General features: G+C 44.2%; 1 protein-coding gene across 2 annotated transcripts in view; it reads right to left on the bottom strand.

Moving 5' to 3' along the window:
- Window positions 1–19,297, bottom strand: part of STAG1 (STAG1 cohesin complex component) — a 174,436-nt gene that overhangs the window by 116,040 nt on the left and 39,099 nt on the right. For both annotated transcript variants that reach the window (XM_070753086.1, XM_070753085.1), the window contains exon 2: window positions 12,556–12,677. In XM_070753086.1, coding sequence (XP_070609187.1) covers window positions 12,556–12,584 — 29 coding nt within the window. In that variant the 5' untranslated portion in view covers window positions 12,585–12,677. The remainder of the gene's footprint in view (window positions 1–12,555; window positions 12,678–19,297) is intronic.

Below are 19,297 nucleotides of genomic sequence, written 5' to 3'. Positions count from 1 at the left end.
GCCCTCCGGGGTCTAGTGCCAGAGAGAGGTCACAACGGCGCAATTCGATCCAGAGCCTCCACTGCAGCCTTATTCCAGGCCACAGCAAGAGACTCCGACGATCTGTGAATGAGTGAGTCCGGTAAAACCCCAAGAGCCCTCTGGGTCCATCAGACGCCTGATGTGGAACCACCTAGTCAGTTCCGCCTCCCTGCGGGGGAGAATTGGAGCCTTGAATTTAAGCCTCAGCAGGAAATGATCTGACCATGACAAAGGCAACACATCTAAGGCCCTTAGTCTCAGACCATCACTCAGCTGCTCTGAGAAATATCATGTCGGGCGCGTGCCCCCCCTCGTGAGTTGGACCCTCAACTACTTGGGTCAGGCCCATGGCTGTTAGGGTGATCATGAACTTCTGCGCCAACCCAGAGGGTTTGCCGAGCGATGGCAGATTCATGTCCCCCAAGACAATGAGTTTGGGGAACTCTACTTCCAGCCCGGCTACCTCCTCGAGCAGCACAGGCAGGGCTGTTGACACGCAGCTGGGAGCCAGGTATGTGAGGAACAAGCCCACCTGAACCCCTAGGTCCAACTTCACAAGGAAGGACTCACAACCCACAATCTCAGGAGTGGCGAGTCTCCGTAGGCTAATAGTCTCCTTGGCTATAATAGCCCCCCCTTCCCTGGGGTCGTGGCTGATGCCATACCTGGCTGAGACCTCAAATCATCATCTGACTCCATTGCAAAATGTTAAATACCTATAGAAAGTGGTCACAATTCCCTAGAGTTAACAAACCACAGACTACTTTTTTCTATACAAGTATTCTTGTCTCTTTCTTAATCTTCTAAAGTGGGCATCTAGCAAAGGTTCCTCTAAGTCAGACTCTACTGTCATTAGCATACCTGCCATCTCTGGTTGTCCTTCGGTTTCCTCTATGTCTATTTCTCCCTCACTCTCATTCTCTGCATCAGCTGGCAACACGACTGGCCCAGAGTACCAAGATGAGCCTGGCTCATCCTCTTCAGATCATTGCCAGAAGGGAACGAGGATCTCACAACAGACAGAAGACGTTGCTCTTTCCAAAGTATAAGTTGATGAGCCTCCAGCATCAAGGTATTTGATATCATTCTGTCCTGGCGGTTCACATGTGCCTTGGCAGTGATATTGTCCATCATCACCAATACGTGATGGCCTGCTAGTATTTGTATTTGTATTTATTAGATTTGTATGCCACCCCTCTCTGTAGACTCCTAGTATCGAATGGAAGTGGTGAAGGGCTAGGTGTATTGCCCACAGCTCCAGCCAATTAATACTGCATTTGCAGTCTTGGAGATTCCACTGATCTTGAACAATGCTGGAAGATATGTGGCCATCCCAGCCTGACAAACTGGCATCTGTTGTCATGATCATGCTTTTTGGCTCCCAAAACTGGTTGTCTTGGGGTAAAGCCGGAGATCCCCCACCATTTGAGCAATGCAATGATTGTTGTTGAAAGATGCACCCTCGCCAAAGAGCTACCCTTGCCGGACTTCCAAAATTTGGGCCCAGGCAACTATTGCAAATGTTGATACCATTTTGCCCAGTAGCTTGTCTAAGACAGATATTGGTGCTCAGAGAGCTTTCTAAATAGTAGTAACCATTTTTTTAATGCTACTCTGAAGGTCCAGGGATAGATACATGCTACCCTCAACTGAGTCAATTATAGCCCCCAAATGGAGCAATCTGTGAGCTAGAGATAGGGGCTCTTCTCCAGATTAATGGAGAACCCATGTTGGTGCAGGATCTGGATGGATGTCTGTATATCTATCCCAGCCCAGTTAAGAGATAATGAATGAATGAATATATCACCCAGGTAGCACTGGACACACACAGGAAAGGCCCTTAATAGAGCTGCGATAGCTGCCAACAATTTAGTGAACAGCTGGGAGCTGATGATACACCAAACAAAGTTGATGATACAATGATAGTGAGACCCAGGGAACTGGAATCTCAGGTATTGTCTGTGATGTGGAGAAATGGGCACCTGTAAATATGCCTCCGTAAGGTCAATAGAAGAGAGGAAGTCTCTCTCCCATGGCTCCAATGCCGTATGGCCAGGCTCTGGTGGAGTGTGGCCTGCTGTTGCCTTGCTGCCCCCTTGTGAGTGTGGCCGTACTCTTTCCAGGACCATGACACTGGCTGTTGTTTTATGAAACTTGCCCTGTAGTCATGCCTTGTCCTATGCAGGAGCTTGGTGGAGCCTGCACCCTCTCCGGTGCCCTCTTGGGGTGTGGCAAGCCAATTTCTGGCATGTAATAGCTCTACTGAGACTTTTATTTAAATTGGCTGCTGAACTAGGGTCTTCTTGGGGTGAGAGAAAATCCCCACTTCCTGAGGCACAGCTATTTACAAGCTTTGAGTGATAAACCACTCCCAGAGTGTTTATTAATCCACTGTCAGGTGTTGTAAGAACTGCAGAGAAATTGCAGGTGAAATGGCTTGTGTGCAGATTTTTTCAGACTTCCAAGATGGCAGGTGGCAATTTTAAAATGGCCACCGCAGCTGCCAAAGTTATCCAAGGCATAAAAGTGAGGAAAAAATAGCCTGAACTGCTTTTAGACAGGCCAAAGCCCTTTATCAAGCTTTAAACTACAATTAAGTTATCTGAAGCAATAAAACAAACCGTGATAGTAATCAACAAAATGGAGCAAAATTACAATCCACAAAACTAAATGGGTTGAATCCAAGCCAGAAACAGCTCTCCAAGGCCAGCAGCGATAACAGGCTGCCTGAGGAGGCAAGAGCCACCCTTCAAGCCTCTAATTAAATTGCAAGACTTAAAGTTCGTAGTCTGCAGAGTGTAATGACGGTTTTATAGAAATTTAAAGCTGCACAGGTGTTATAGCTTCCAGTCACCATTCAATTGCTATAGGAGAAAACAAAAGCTCAATCATCCTGGCGGAGCAACTAAGTGAAAAAGCTGTCAAGTATAACAACAAGGGTGTGACCTGAACATTTTTGACAGACTCAATCCAATCAGAGAGCAGATGGAAATATCCCATGACTGGATACTAACAGTTTGTTTGTTTATTTATTTGATTTCTATGCCACCCTTCTCCTGAGACTCAGGGCAGCTCACAACAAAGCAAATACAAAATATACAAGAAATCTAATATAAAATACTCTAAAAACCTCAATACTAAAAGCATATAAAATCTAACTTAATTTATATTCTAAAACCCCAATTCATTTAAAAACCAATCATCCACATTACTCCTGTCATATTCAATCATAGGCCAGGGTAGATGATAAAATTCAGTGGCCCCAGGCTGTCAGCATAGGTGCGTTTTTAAGGCCTTACAGAAGGCTGGGAGTGGTACAAATGTCCAGGGGGGGGTTGATTCCAAAGGACCGGGACCGCCACAGAGAAGGCTCTTCCCCTAGCCCTGCCAGACAGCATTGCCTGGCTGACAGGACCTGGAGAAGGCCAACTCTGTGGGACAGAGGCAGAAGACGAGCCTGTAAATAATCTGGTCCGATGCCATGGAGGGCTTTATAGGTCATAACCAACACTTTGAATTGTTTTGGAGACCAATCGGCAGCCAATGGAGCTCACAGAGTGCTGGACAGACAAGGGCATATTTCGGACGGACCATGATGGCTCGTGCAACTGCGTTTTGGACTACCTGCAGTCTTTGAATGTTCTTCAAAGGTAGCCCCAAGTAAAGTGTTGTAGTAGTTGAAATTCGAGGTGATAAGGGTGTGAGTGACTGTGAGGAGAGACTTACTGTCCAGATAGGGCCACAACTAATGCCCCAGGAAAAACTGAGCAAACTTCCTCCTCACTACAGCCGAGAGATGGTGTTTTAAGCTCAGCTGTGGATCGAGGAGGAAGCCCAAATTGCGGACCCTCTGAGTGGGTCAAAAATTTCCCTCCCAGGGAAATGGACGGACAGGTAGAATTGTCCTTGGGAGGCAAAACCCACATCCACTCCATCTTGTTGGGATTTAGCTTGAGCCTGTTGACATCCATCCAAACCCTAACAGCCTCCAGACACCAGCACATCCCTTCCACTGCTTCACTGAATTGACACGGGAGTGGATATGTAGAGCTGAGTATCATCAGCTCACCCAGTGTCAACGGATGATCTCACCCTATATCCACCATGAAGGAGAATTTGTTCATGCCAATGGTGTTCAAGTGGTGCTTCAGTTTTATGGGGATTGCATTCAAGGATCCTATTAATATTCATATTATCTTTGCTTTCTTTTACAAAAGTTGTTCTATTTCTATTTGCAGGTCTTATATTTCGTTATCTTCTCCAGTTCTTTTATTTCGATTCTGCTGTTTCCAAGTACTGTCATTCTATTGTTTAGAATCGTTTTTATCTTTCTTGTTGACAACTGTTAAATCTGAGTATTATGTGGTAGATATAAATTCAGTTTGAATTCTAAAGTCCCAGAGCACTTTAGCTTCTTCATTTTCTATCACTTTCTCTATTTTCATGAACTCACCTAGCTTGCCGGCAAATGATATTTCTTGCAGGTTTTCCAATGCATCATTTTTGCTACTTTATCATGCCATTGTTGTCAGCCAACTTCCATAGCCCATTTTTCATAAGATGCCTAGACCTCCAACACCTACTGCTGTCCTTGATTATCCTCATAACTAGCAAGCCAGGATGTGTTTCTATAATTTACATCTCACCATATTTTTATGGAAGAAACACTCTTTTTGTGACTCCTCTGATGAGATCTGTCCAATATATATCATCATCCTCAGGGCACACATCTCATAACTACACCAAGATGAGATTTGTTTTTTAAAGACGGTTTTAGTCAAGGCTGTTTTATATATTAATTTTATTAATATTTTTTGGTTTTGCCCAGAGTCCATTTGAAATGGACAGCTCAGCAAATCATCATCATCATAGGCATTCCCATCAAAGCATGTATTTTACCATCTCAATAAAAATGTTTCTTCACTGAAATAATAAGCAAGTTAAAGATGTTACTATTTATTACTATTTGTCCAAATTCTTTCCAATAAGTTACACATATTCAGATTAAGGGTAAATATGCATGTAGTATTAAATATCAGATTCTATTCCTTAGGACAGTATCCCATAGATACTAATTTGAAGTTGAATTAACTCTTAATAGCGTTTGCTTCATCACAATTAAATTTGTCCATTTTTACTTCCATTTAAAACTCTTCACAAAAAAGCTATGTACAGTAGCAATATTTACTACCGGTAATTGCTACATTTTAATAAAACCTTATAAAATCAACTCACATGTCTAGTGTGATTCATAATCCTGCCAACAGTTTTGACATTTTAAGTTTCAGTCTCTCTATAATAATCTATTTAAATTAAGAGTATCTAAATATCTAAGATATGTTTAATTTATTTTGAATTTTAATACTTTATAGTAAAATCTTCAATATAAACAATAAGAATATGAATATTTCTAATGTAGCATAATAAAAATCGAGCAATGCAAAACACATTTGGTTTATTTCCATCTCACCAACCTATATATCGACAGCTACAAGAACAAATCAGGCACAACACTGGGAAAAATTAAATTTTGGCAATGATACAAGATTGGGAAACCAAACCCAGAGTATATACAGCAATGGCAAACCTGACAGTATATGCAATCTGAGAAATATGACTATTGTAAATTCAAGCAGAAATGATTCCCTTATTTATGACAGATTACTTAACAAGGCACATTCAGACAACTGGAATACAGTTTTTAGGAAAACAATACCAAATCAATAAAAAACAGTAATGAAATTAAACAAATACAACTAATAACCTCCAAAGTTTAGCATGATCAGCAGTTGGGGAAATGAATGAAGGGAATGGGAAGTATCAAAAGTTTTTTTTTCATGATATTTCTACTGATTGTTTATATTCTACAATGCTTTTCTATCTTTATCATGTCAGTATTGTACAATTTCTATTTAAATAATATTTATAAATGTTGGCTTATCTATGTGCGCTGCGGGAGAGTCCAAGCATGGGTTAACTTCTGGCTAATTGTCCAGGAACTGAGTTAAGTAAGATCTAGCTGTGCATCCTCTGCTCCACCTAGTCTAGTTTTTTTCAACAAAGACGCAGACCTCCAAAAAATCCAATACATTGGTAAGTCAGTAATCTGAAAACCCTGGACCAAAATGGTCACCAGGGTGGTTTGGACTCTCCCGCAGGGGACCTAGAAAGAATGTTCAGGTAAGCCAGCATTCCTTCTCCTGTGCACTGCTTGGAGAGTCCCAGCATGGAATGTACCCAAGCTTAATGTCTTAAGGGTGGCAAACAGCTTGATTCAGTGTTCCTGAGGTGGGAAGAACCCTTTGTAGCTGGCTCCTGCCAAAGGACGCCTCTGCAGAGGCAAAAACATCCAGGCTGTAATACTTAATAAATGGTGAAATTGAGTGACACGTTGCCACCCTACAAATTTCCCCGATTGAGGCTTGCATGTCCTGCTGTCGTCGCCACGCTTCTGGTTGAGTGTGCCATGTTCCGGCCAGGTAACGCCTTAGTCTGACAGTCATAGGCTTTGTGATGCATAGCTTCAAACAGTGGCATATAGCTGATGGTATGACTTTCCGACCCATGGAGGCCGTGTTGAATTGAGACAAATAAAGCTTCAGTACAGTAGAACCCCGACTTACGAGACTAATTGGTTCCGGAAGGAGGCTCGTAAGTCGGAACGCTCGTATGACGAAACATTGTTTCCCATAGGAAACAATGTAAAGTCAATTAATCCGTGCAACAACAAAAAAAAAACGCTGCCGCCGAACGCGGAAGTTAGCGTTCGGCTTCAGGAGACAGCTGCGAAGCGGCGCGCGTGTTTTAAAACGTGGCAGCCGGCCTGGGGGGCTCGGGGGCTTCCCCCCGAGCCCCCCAGGCCGGCTGCCCCGTTTTAAAACACGCGCGCCGCTTCGCTGCTGTCTCCTGAAGCCGAACGCTAACTTCCGCGTTTGGCTTCAGGAGACAGCTGCGAAGCGGTGCGCGTGTTTTAAAACGTGGCAGCCGGCCTGGGGGGCTCGGGGGAGAGGCTCGTAAGTCGGAACGCTCGTATGACGAAACATTGTTTCCCATAGGAAACAATGTAAAGTCAATTAATCCGTGCAACAACAAAAAAAAAACGCTGCCGCCGAACGCGGAAGTTAGCGTTCGGCTTCAGGAGACAGCTGCGAAGCGGCGCGCGTGTTTTAAAACGTGGCAGCCGGCCTGGGGGGCTCGGGGGCTTCCCCCCGAGCCCCCCAGGCCGGCTGCCCCGTTTTAAAACACGCGCGCCGCTTCGCTGCTGTCTCCTGAAGCCGAACGCTAACTTCCGCGTTTGGCTTCAGGAGACAGCTGCGAAGCGGTGCGCGTGTTTTAAAACGTGGCAGCCGGCCTGGGGGGCTCGGGGGAAAGCCCCCGAACCCCCCAGGCCGGCTGCGACGTTTTAAAACACCCGCGCCGCTTCGCAGCTGTCTCCTGAAGCCGGACGCGGAAGTTAGCGTTCGGCTTCAGGAGACAACTGCGAAGCGGCGCGCGTGTTTTAAAACGGGGCAGCCGGCCTGGGGGGCTTGCCAGCACCCCCCCGAGCCCCCCAGGCCAGCTGCAACCTTTTAAAACATGCGGGATACGAGCGCCAAGGAGCTGTCTCCTGAAGCCGAACGCGGAAGTTAGCGTTCGGCTTCAGGAGACAGCTCCTTGGCGCTCGTATCCCGAATGTGAGCTCGGGAGGCGAACAAAAATGTCGCTCCCCTCCCAGCTCTTATCTCGAGTAGCTCGTAAGTTAGAGCTGCTCGTATGTCGAGGTTCCACTGTATTTGGAAATGAGGCAGTCCTCATATTCGGAGATCCCTCCTGTTCACAGAGAAATCATGCTCTTGTATAACTTGGATCATGATTAGGAGGTCCTCATTTGCTCGTGGGGGGGATGATGATTGGATAACAATGTTGTCCAAATAACATTGAAGTCTTATTGGACACACCCTGAAGTATGCCGCCACCACTATCAAAAGTTTGGTGAAGGTTTGGGGAGCCAACGACAGGCTGAATGGCAAATCTCTGTACTAGTAATCCCTGCAACGCAAAGCCTAAGAAAACTTTTGTGTGACGGTCGTTTAGGCACATGGAGGTAGATCTCCTTGAGGTCTACGAATGTCAGAAAATCATTCTGTTTGATGCAACTCAGGATGGATTTTAGGGATTGCATTTTGAAGTGCTTGTACACTAAATGGATGTTGAACTTCTTTAAATCTAGAATAGCTCTCCACCCCATCCCACTCCCAAGACTTTTGGAATTAGGAACAGGATGGACTAAACGCCTAGTCTCTCCTGTCCTGAGGGACCCCTCTCTATGGCGGAAACCTCCAATAAATGTTGGGTTTTGGCTTCCATGATAGCCTGTTTATTGGAACAGGGCTCTGAATAGGGAACAGGGCATTGAATAAATTGTATCGGGGGTCTGGATAGAAATTCTAATATGAGACCTAACCTCACAGTCTGGAGAACCCAGGCGTGTGAGGTAGTGATCTCCCATTGGTGAATGACCTCCAATGGGAGCTTCGGCCTGGGAGTCACTTGGACTTATGAAAGGACTGGGAACCAGCGCCTCAAAATGGTTGCCTGGCTTTGTTGAACTGTCTACCTGTTTAACTCTGTCCAGCCAGAAATCCTGTCCTGTGTGCAATCTGCCCCCTTATAGTAACGGCTGAGTCTGGCCAAAAGGGTTGCCGGCAAAAATAAGGAGCCTTATTACGATTAGCACGCCGGTGCATATAAGGTAGCACCTTTCTCTTATTTCTATTCTCAACAAGAATTGAGTCTAGGGCTTCACTGAATAATTACCCCCCTTAAAGGGAGCAGCTGCTAGACGCCATTTAGAATGCATGTCCGCTTATCAATGGCATAGCCATAAGAGGCAACAAGATGCTACATTATTAGCCGCCATTGCCCTGGACATGAACTTGGCCAAATTAAGGGTCATGTAAGAGAATTTTGCTGCTGCCAGTAATTTGTTTAAATCCTTGTGCAGACGTAGGTCTTAGGGGGCACTCTGGACTACATCTGTCTGATCCATAAAATAGAGGCCCTGTTGAAAAAGTTAGAATTTTAAAACTTTTACATATGTTGCTAAATATTTTAGATGTGTTTCTATTTACCACTTTATAATTGATATTTCTAAGTATTTTATAGACGGTGTTAAATAACGACAAGATTTTTTCTTTTCACTTTTTAAAAAATGTTTAAATGTAAAGATGACTTCTACTCTGAGCGGAGCGACTGTAGCTCCATTAAGTGTTGCATGTTAAGTATGTCATGTTTGTCTATGTAATTTAATAAAAATATTTTTAAAAAAGAAAAAGAAAAAGGAAGCAGCAGTAGCTGCCTAAATAGACCAAGCAACTGCTATGAGTTTTGCATAGTCATTTCCACCTTACTGTCTTCAGACTTTAACCCTCTGAGAATTCAGCAGGAAGCACTGGTGAAGATACCAAGTTGGCTATAGGAATGTCTATTGCAGGGAGTTGTAAAAGCTCCTCAAACTCTGTTCTCAAACTATAATGTTTCCTATCTAAGGAACTGGGGGATGAGATAGAAGCTGACTGATTCCATTGTCACTGGATGGTGTCTATAAAGATCTTGGGAGAAGGAATAGTCTCTCTCTTAAGTAATGGCTCAGAGAATATTCCCTCAGCCGGATTTAGACCCTATTGAGGTTCTGCCGAGGCTTCAGTCACTCCCATGTTAACTGTCATTTTGGCCTTGAACAAAAGAGATTTGAACAGAGCTGGCTGAAAAAGGCCTCAAAAACCAGGCTGGCCAGAAACCAGACCCTCCTCATATGACAGGTCCTGGAAAGTAATATTCTCCTTCCCCATAAGTGACTCCTCACTTTGGAGAGAAGTGTGTGAACAATATGAGCTTGCAATAGTAGCAGGGGTCCTGAGCTTGTGCCTGAATCTCAGGGGGTAGATTCCTTGGGAAATGGCATTGGATATAATGTCGCACATTTCCTGTGAAAGGCCCATCTCCTGGTAATCCCCTGGGCAGAGTCCCGCTACTGTAGGGGTGAAGGTGGCGGACGAAGCCACCCTTCTGGCTGTGCAGAAGAAACTCTGCTGTCCCACACTCTTGAAGCATTGGCATTATCAAGTAACCAATGGTGAGTAATCATAATAGTTGAAGAGGATGATCAGGTGGATGATCAGCTCTCCTCCTCCATAGAGCCGGTCAATGAGTGAGTGGCTGGAGCTGTCCAGGGGTCTCTGAATCTCAACGGGGGCTGTCCCGCAGGCGCCTGTTGTTGTTGCGCCCCAGTTGCCAGGCCTTGGGAGTACGTGTTGGCAATCAAATCCTGCAGGGCCTGGGGCATACTCTGCCAGGTATCCTGAGAACTGCGCAGGCCAACGGCTGTTGGTGTGAAGGTGGCTGACTGCGCTGGGCCACACTGTGGAGGCATGGAGGCCTGAGGGGTTGGATAGATGCTGGGCCACACGGAGGGCTGTCTCCCAAAATTGTAGGCCTCAGGTATAGGAGAGGGAACTGGCTGCGAGTGTCGCTCTGGGGACCAGTCCCTTACTGTGGCCGAGCCTACTACTCCATGTGTAATCATGGGGGAGGCTGGCGGAGGCGTGGGTCCACAGGCCAGATTTGGCAAAGGAGACCCTTAATTGCAAGCCGATCTGTCTTTGCCGATCGCAGAATGAGATAGCAGGCTTTGACTAACGGCTGTGTAAGTCGCCCCAATGCGCCTGTGTGTCTCCAGGGCAGAATAGGGCTTCCAGCTGTGACGCGTGGTCTAGGGACTATGCCCTGACGTCACGCTGCTCATGCCCCTAAAAATGGCTGCCAGATGTTGCCATGGCAACCTGCTAATATTCCGTGAGGGGAACTGCCTCCCCGGCAGACTTCGGGCCTTAAATATGGCCGCCGCATTGCCTAGGAAACTGGCGGGAACTTCTTGTGGCTGCCCGCCCTTTGAACGCCCCCAAAATGGTCACTTCCCTTTGCCGGCAATCTTTATCGGCGTTTCCGAGGCAATGCAAACTGGTAAGGGCTCTCCGCTCCTGTTTGCAGGCCCGTGCGGGGGGGGGGGGGGACGGGCATCCCAGGTCTTTTCTGCATGCTCCGGAGCCGGCGTTCGGTCCTCGGTATATCCGCCAGGGGGGCGGGGGCCCACTGGCGTCAACCACCTCTGATTTCACTGGGCGCTACCGCGGAGGTGAGCAACCCTGGCACTCTCTCCAAGACCCACCAAACGGCCCTTATGTGTGGGATCTGTTTCAGGAGGAGTTGCAGACTAGAGGATTAAACCCACGGAGGGTATAAACCCTTGCTGCATGGAGGTAATCTTGCTCACGAAGTGCCTAAGGAAAATAAGGTGTTAATAACTTTCCTGTCTCATCTATAAGATTAAATCAACTTAAGTTTTGAGAGAGAAAAACTCAGAATCCCTTTACTGCGACTGAGTTTTTTAGACTGGAGGGATAAGAGGGGCGGTGCCTGCCTAATACAGTAGTCCCTCACTATACCGCGCTTCACCTACTGCGGCTTCACTTCATCGCGGGTTTCTGAGGAAGCCGGTCGGCAGATTTAAACAGCCCGCCGAACTCGATCGGCAGGTTTTTTTAAAAAAAATAAAAATCTAAAATTGTAAATACTGTATTTAAATACTGTATCTAAAATAAATACTGAGTGGGAAGGGTTTATAAACACTTAAAACAATGAAAACTTACCAAACAATTATAATATAAATACTTAAATAAGTACTATCAGTCGATAAATTCCCCATCGCGGATTTCACCTATCGCGGCCAGGTCTGGAACGTAACACCAACGATAGGTGAGGGACTACTGTATTCAAATTAAACTCAGTCCCTACCAATCAGACTGAAGAATAACCCATGTTGGACTCTCCTTGCAAGTGCATTGGAGAACAGAAGTTAACCCATGCTTGGACTTTCCAAAAAGTGCACAGGAAAATAACAAAACAGCTAATTTCAGACTAGAAAAAACCCACAACATATTTATTAAGACCTATATTTGGTGATATATTAAACATTCATTAATTTTTTCTCTCCAATAATGACATGTTTCATGTTGATACATAACCATAAAATATTTTTGCTTTTATTGTATGACCTCAGAAGATAATTGGCTTAAATCAATAAAATATTTCCAATTCTCACAACTTTGTTCTAAAAGTATACTTGAGATTCCCTAAAAACAGTTGTTCAGGATATATTTTATCATAGTATACATTTCTGCCTGTATCTGTATGATGTGATACAATTACCAAAAACATTCATTTCAAAAATCAGCATGCAGATCATGTTCATATTAAAACTGTTTTTAAAAAAAAACTGATTCCATTACTGGAATACAAAAAAGGACATTTAAAGTGAGATTTGAATATCATTTTTACATTTCCCAAGATTAAATTCAACCACATAGTGTTTATAAAACTGTGATCAAATATATAAATGTGTTTCTGCAAATCACTTATTTTTTCACGAGGATATCATTGATTACCAATAATTTACCATCTGGATTGCCGTGATTTACTTATAAAATTAATACTCACTGTAACACTGGTAACTCTGAAGTAATCATTTTGTTGCGCACTATGACCTGCTAATGTAACCAAAAAATATCTTGTAGAGGTATCTCTCTGTCAATGTCTTTGTAACTGTTTCCAAATCCAACCTATAAATAAAACAAACATTAATTAAACACAGTTCTGAAGTTGAAGATGAGATCCAAAACAACCAAAAATTTTAAAATCTGGAGAATAAATGTTTTTCAATCAGAATGATAGTGTTTGGAATATTCAAAATCAAAAAGAAGCATTCAAGACAATTTAGATTACATTCCAGTTAAACAATATAATTGTAATTTACAGTCATGCGAAAAAGAAAATGCACTCCCTTTGAGTTCTATGGTTTTACATATTAGGACATAGTAAAAATCATCTGGTCCTTAGCAGTTCTTAAAAATAGGTAAATACAACCTCAGATGAACAATACATGATGTGTTACACCATGTCATCATTTATTTTACAAAAAGAAAGACAAAATAGAAAAAAACAGAAAAACTAAGTACACTCTTACTGCTTCCACAGGTATGAAGAGGTTAAGTAGCAGCCAAGTACTGATAATTAAGTTCACTGACCATCAGCAAGTGTGACTACCTCTATAAAAGTTGAAGTTTAGAGTTGCTGATCTGCAGCACTGAGGTTTGTGTTAACACAATGCCGAAGGGTAAAGAGATCAGCAATGAACTTGGAGAAGTAATTATTGTTGACCAACAATCTGAAAAGGGTTATATGCCAATTTAAAATTTAATTTAATTTATTTGATTTATAAAAATATTATAAATCCATTATTCTACAGTGTGAAAGATTATACATAAATGGAAAACATTTAAGACAGTTGCCAATTTTTCCAGAAGTGTACATCTCAGCAAATTCATCCCAAGCTCAAACCTTGCAATGCTCAAAGAAATTGCATAACATCTAAGAGTTACTTCTCAGACTTTACAGGCCTCAGAGTTATCATGGTATATGTCAAAGTTAATGACAGTAAATCAGAAAAAGCCTAAACAGGTGTGGTTTATTTGGAAGAGCTGCCAGGAGAAATCCTCATCTAATAAGAACATGGCAGCACAGATTGCATCTGAACAAATTACAAGGTTTCTGGAAAACTGTCCTTTGGACTGATATAACCAAAGTGGAGATGTTTGGCATCCTGCATTCATTGACTCAGCCATGAACTCCTTTGTATATCAAGGTATTCTAGAGTCAAATGTGACGCCATCTGTCCGACAGCTAAAGCTTCACCAACAATGGGTCATGCAACAAGCACACCATCAAATCTACAACACAATAGCAGAAAATGAAAAAAATAGAGGAGTTGCACTGGCCCAGTCAATACCCAGAGTGCTGTGCAAATGCCACAAACCTCAACAAACCAAATCAATGTTGTAAAGAAGAATGGCTAAAATCCCCCTACAACAATGTGTAAAACTGATAAAAAGCATACAGAAAACTATTACTTTAAGTTATTGCTGCTAAAGAAGGTTCTACAAGCTATTGAATCATAAGGCGTATTTAGTTTTTCACACATGGCTTCTCCATTTTGGGGTTTTTTGGGGGGGGGTGTAAAATAAATTATGACATGGTCCAATATGTCATGCGTTGCTCATCTCAGGTTGTATTTACCTACTTTGAAAAACTGCTAGGGTCCAGATCATTATATCCTAATACTGTACATAAAATCATAGAACTCAAAAAGGGTGTACTTTTTCTTTCACCTGACTGTACATCTGAGTCTTTGGAGAGGGGCGGCATACAAATCTAATTAATAATAATAATAATAATAATAATAATAATAATAATAATAATAATAATAATAATAACAATAATAAATTATTATTATTATTATTATTAGCACCACAATATAACATAGACATAATTTCATGTGCAACCATTTAATTAATTTATTATTCCCCAGCTGTCTATTTAGTTACAGTACTCAAAATGAGTAACAGTTAGTTAAATGTAGAATCTAACACCACCACAACCTGCCAAAGAATAAGTTAAAAGCTATGCAAAAATTAAAAGTATGACAAAGAAAGGAGTCATGCTTGTTCTCCTAAAGGGGAAAAAAGACAACTGGAGTCAAACACAACCCCCAAGAGAGTCCCAACTGGAGTCAAACACAACTCCCTAGTCCAGTAATGGCGAACCTTTTTTGGTTCACATGTCAAAGGGCGGGGTTGCACACACTAGCGAGCACGCTGACACCCATTCCCTCTCCCATGCATGTGCACCCCCACACTGCCCCCTGCACATGCACGCACACAAACACACACCGCCCCCACGCATACACACAGGTCTCACTGAAGCCTGGAACGGTGAAAAAATGGGCAAACCAGAAGTTCAGAAAATAATAATAATAATAATAATAATAATAATAATTATTATTATTATTATTATTATTATTATTATTTATTAGATTTGTATGCCGCCCCTCTCCGAAGACTCGGAGGGGCATGACTTCCCGTTTGCCAATTGTGCTGCTTTTCGCACTTCAGGAAAGCCTCCAGAGGGCAAAACAGCCTTCCTCAAGGCCAAAAATCAGCTGGCTGGAGCACGCAAGTGCACTGGAACTGTCATAGGGCAGTGCCTCATGTGCCCTCTGACATGGCTACGTGTGCCAGTTGTGGCACTCGTGCCATAGGTTTGCCATCACTGCTCTAGTCAGTTTTGGAGCAAGATATGTGTATATGTGAAAAGAAAAGAGCCCAGGTGAGTCACAGAACACCTAAAAATGTGCACATTGCGGCATTCTGGTTCCGTTGCAGTTTCTGGATGGTCTTCAAAGGCAGAGCCATGTAAAGCACAGCGCAATAATCCAAACAGGAGGTGACTACGGCAGACTGACCCAACCCTTTGGGTTATGAGGCCTGGTGGGAGTGGTGGATAGTTACATGAGAGCAGCAGGCAAGCACACATGTGCGCACAGCTCTACTTGTGCAAGTTTGCGGGCAGGCACATCTACCTCTTGCGCAAATGCAGCACACACACGTTCAGCTGCTACTCATGTAAGTGGGTATGGTGTCTGTGTGTGTGTGCTCAGCCACCTCTCTGGTCTGGTTCCAAACTGCCAAGGACTAGTAGTGGGCCAAGGCCTGGGGTTTGGACTTCCTTGAATTAAGGCAAGCATGACTGTGACTAAGGCTACCCAAGTCAATGATAACCCTATCACCAGCTCTTTAAGCAAGAAAAAAATTGCACCAGATTTGTAAAGATGAATGTTACCCCAAACAGAGTAAGAGGTGTCAACACTCCTGACAACCAGTGGGACAGGGAACCACTCTGTGATAAGATGGACCATGAGGTATTTTTCTGCCGTCAATTTTCTATGTTTCTATGTTTGACTCACAATTGGTTTCTCTCCATCCAGACCCTTACAGCCTTCAGGCAATGATTATTTCTGAGGTCTGAACTTTAGGATATAGAATAGGACCAGAAGCATAATATATAAATAGAAAGAAACTATATTTTTAAAAAACAACAACAAAACATTTTTTAGAAAAAATCTAGGAGAAATAGCAAAAATCCACTCAATGATAATAGAGTACAGTTGGTGTATACAGAATGATAATTACTGGTGGGAACTAATACAGGAATTTAACGATGTACAGTGAACCCTCGAGTTCGCGTCCTCAAGGATCGCGAAAGGGCTATTTCGCTAGTTTTCAACCCGGAAGTAAACTCCACCATCTGCGCATGCGTGCCCTTCCACGCATGCGTAGATGGGTGGAGTTTCCCCGCCGGCAGAGGCTTCCCTGGGTCTTCCCCCTCTTGCCCCGGTAAGACCCCAGCGGCGGTGGGCTGGAGCGCGAGCTTGGGGCAGCCTAGCTCCACTTCCCAGCTGGGAAGCGGAGCCGGCAACAGCGTGGGCGGGCGGGCGGCGCGCGCGAGCTTGGGGCAGCCTGGCTTCGCTTCCCAGCTGGGAAGCGGAGCCGGCAACAGCGTGGGCGGGCGGGGGGCGCGCGCGAGCTTGGGGCAGCCTGGCTTTGCTTCCCAGCTGGGGAGCAGCCCCAGCAACGCGCGCGAGCTTGGGGCAGCCTAGCTTTGCTTCCCAGCTGGGAAGCGGAGCCGGCAACAGCGTGGGCGGGCGGGCGGCGCGCGCGAGCTTGGGGCAGCCTGGCTTCGCTTCCCAGCTGGGAAGCGGAGCCGGCAACAGCGTGGGCGGGGCGGGCGGCGCGCGCGAGCTTGGGGCAGCCTGGCTTCGCTTCCCAGCTGGGAAGCGGAGCCGGCAACAGCGTGGGTGGGCGGGCGGCGCGCGCGAGCTTGGGGCAGCCTGGCTTCGCTTCCCAGCTGGGAAGCGGAGCCGGCAACAGCGTGGGCGGGCGGGCGGCGCGCGCGAGCTTGGGGGCAGCCTGGCTTTGCTTCCCAGCTGGGGAGCAGCCCCCAGCAACGCGCGCGAGCTTGGGGCAGCCTAGCTTTGCTTCCCAGCTGGGAAGCAGAGCCGGCAACGCGCGCGCGCTTGGGGAAACCCCAGATCTGCTCCCCAGCTGGGAAGCGGCCCCCAGCAACTCGCGCGCGCTTGGGGAAACCCCAGATCCGCTCCCCCAGCTGGGGAGCGGCCCCAGCAACGCGCGCGCGCTCCCCAGCAACGCGCGGCGGCGGTGGAAGTAAAAACACCATCTGCACATGCGCAGATGGTGTTTTTACTTCCGCACCGCTACTTCACGAAAAATCGATCATCGCTTGGGATCCTGGAACGGAACCCTCGCGATGATCGAGGGTTCACTGTATTTGCAATTCTGAAAAAGGAGCACTCAACACCATAATATGCATAAAATATTTCTATGCTTCATATCATTGAAACAATTATAGAAGGTTCACAAATATAAATCAATTGTATTCCCCAGAACAGTAGGCTTAGGGACAGAGAAAGAATGGATTTGCTTGATTGAGGTCCTTTCTTCTCCTTGTCTAGTAATGACATCTCTCTTGCAGCAGGATAACTAAACTTTTGCCTAGCTTTTCTGCTATCTCATAAGTCCATGATGGCACGTGTGCCACAAGTGACACACAGAGCCATATCGGAGGGAACGTGAGGTGTTGCGCTATGTCAGCTCCAGGCTTCAGGAGACTTCCTGAAGCCTGGGGACAGTGAAAAATGGCTCAATAGGCCAACAGGAAGTTCGTTTCCGCATTCCGGTTGGCCCATTGGTCCATTTTCATGCTTCCATTTGGCTGTTTTTCACTGTCTCAGGCTTCATGAATCCGCTGTCAGGCCTCTGCATATGCGCGGGAGCAGTGGGGGAGAGTGCACATGTAAGTAGGGGCAGTGCAAGGGTTGCACAAAGGGGGATGGTTGAGGGCATGTACGTGCATTAGCATGCACATCCTTTTGGCATGTGAGCCAAAAGAGATTCGCCATCACTGACATAAGTTGTTCTAGGCTCTCCAGCCCCAACCAAGCTTTGTCAATCCATGGATCACTGTGACACTTCAGATGCAATGCCCACTAGACCCTTGGGGAGGGGAGATTATACTTAGAAGGAAGCACCGTTTGATGTGAGATCTCAAGAAGTGACTGCATAGTTTAACCAAGTAAGCCTTGTTGAGCTGGAACAAATTATACATATTCCAGCCTAACTGTGAGCTAGCAACTTCAGTTCCTACAAAGTATCTTTTGTGGGCTGCAGAAATTGCTTTAAAGGTGCAAGCAGCCCACTGACTGTAAATTTGAGATCTTGGTTACATCTAACTGCAGGTGCATAACTAATTTCTGCCTTATTGGAAATGAACAAGGAATGTCAGTGCCCTCATCCTCCAAACATAGCATAACTGGAACTTTTGAATTATGGATAGTCTCATTCAAAAGAGATCTTTAAGAGGATTCTTTAAAGGAAAAAAAGCATCAACAGAAATATGCAAGCTGAATGAAGATAAAATGGATTTTTAATTATTAGAATATTCAAAGACTAGGTATATGTATAATTATTATTATCTGACCTTCCAATTACAACCTATATACCATATATAGCGCTTGGGAATTTCTACGTTTAAATGAACAATTCTGCTAATCTACAATTTATCAGAAACCAACACTATCACACTGAATTTATATTAATTTCTTTTGTTTGCAGTTTGAATTCTACTTGGAACTAATAGCTTCTATATTTCTCTTTTCTTCATCAGGCATATTAGTGTGCATTAACAGCCAGATCATATATATACAACATTGCTTGTGACCTACTAGAAAGTTGCTATAGCAACCACTGCTTTCAGCAATACATGTTATGCATTTTAAGTACCATCAGAGTGAGTATAACATGCCTGTCATTAACCAGCATAGTTTATAATAGCTCAAAATGAAATACAGTATTCACCAATAGGAAGTATAGTTTGTAGATAGAAAAATCTATCTTAATATCTAACTTAAATTATCTTAAGAATATATGAGCTAGAATTAAAAATAAAACCATTTATAGACTACAAAAGCCACTTGTGACTGAATATCAACTAGTAGTGAAATTAGAAACGGCAGGTAAACAGCTTGAATTTGAACTCTTAAAAGGAAAATAACTTCAATGGTATATTACAAATAGTAGTAAATTGCATTTTAATACTTATTGACAAATATGAGTTCACACAAGGTCATTCATGTATAACAGTAAATACACACAAGGAAGAATTAGCCTCCACAAATTGTTAAAATATAACAATTATTAAACTTATTAATTAGTACTATCATAGGAGTTGGGGTGGCATTTTACTGCCACAATTAAATTTTAAAACTGTC

This window comes from Erythrolamprus reginae, chromosome 5 (assembly GCF_031021105.1).
Source record: "Erythrolamprus reginae isolate rEryReg1 chromosome 5, rEryReg1.hap1, whole genome shotgun sequence".
In the NCBI taxonomy this organism is placed as follows: Eukaryota; Metazoa; Chordata; class Lepidosauria; order Squamata; family Dipsadidae; genus Erythrolamprus; species Erythrolamprus reginae.
The sequence above is the reverse complement of the archived record's forward strand: the minus strand, read 5'-3'. Positions and strand labels throughout refer to the sequence as shown.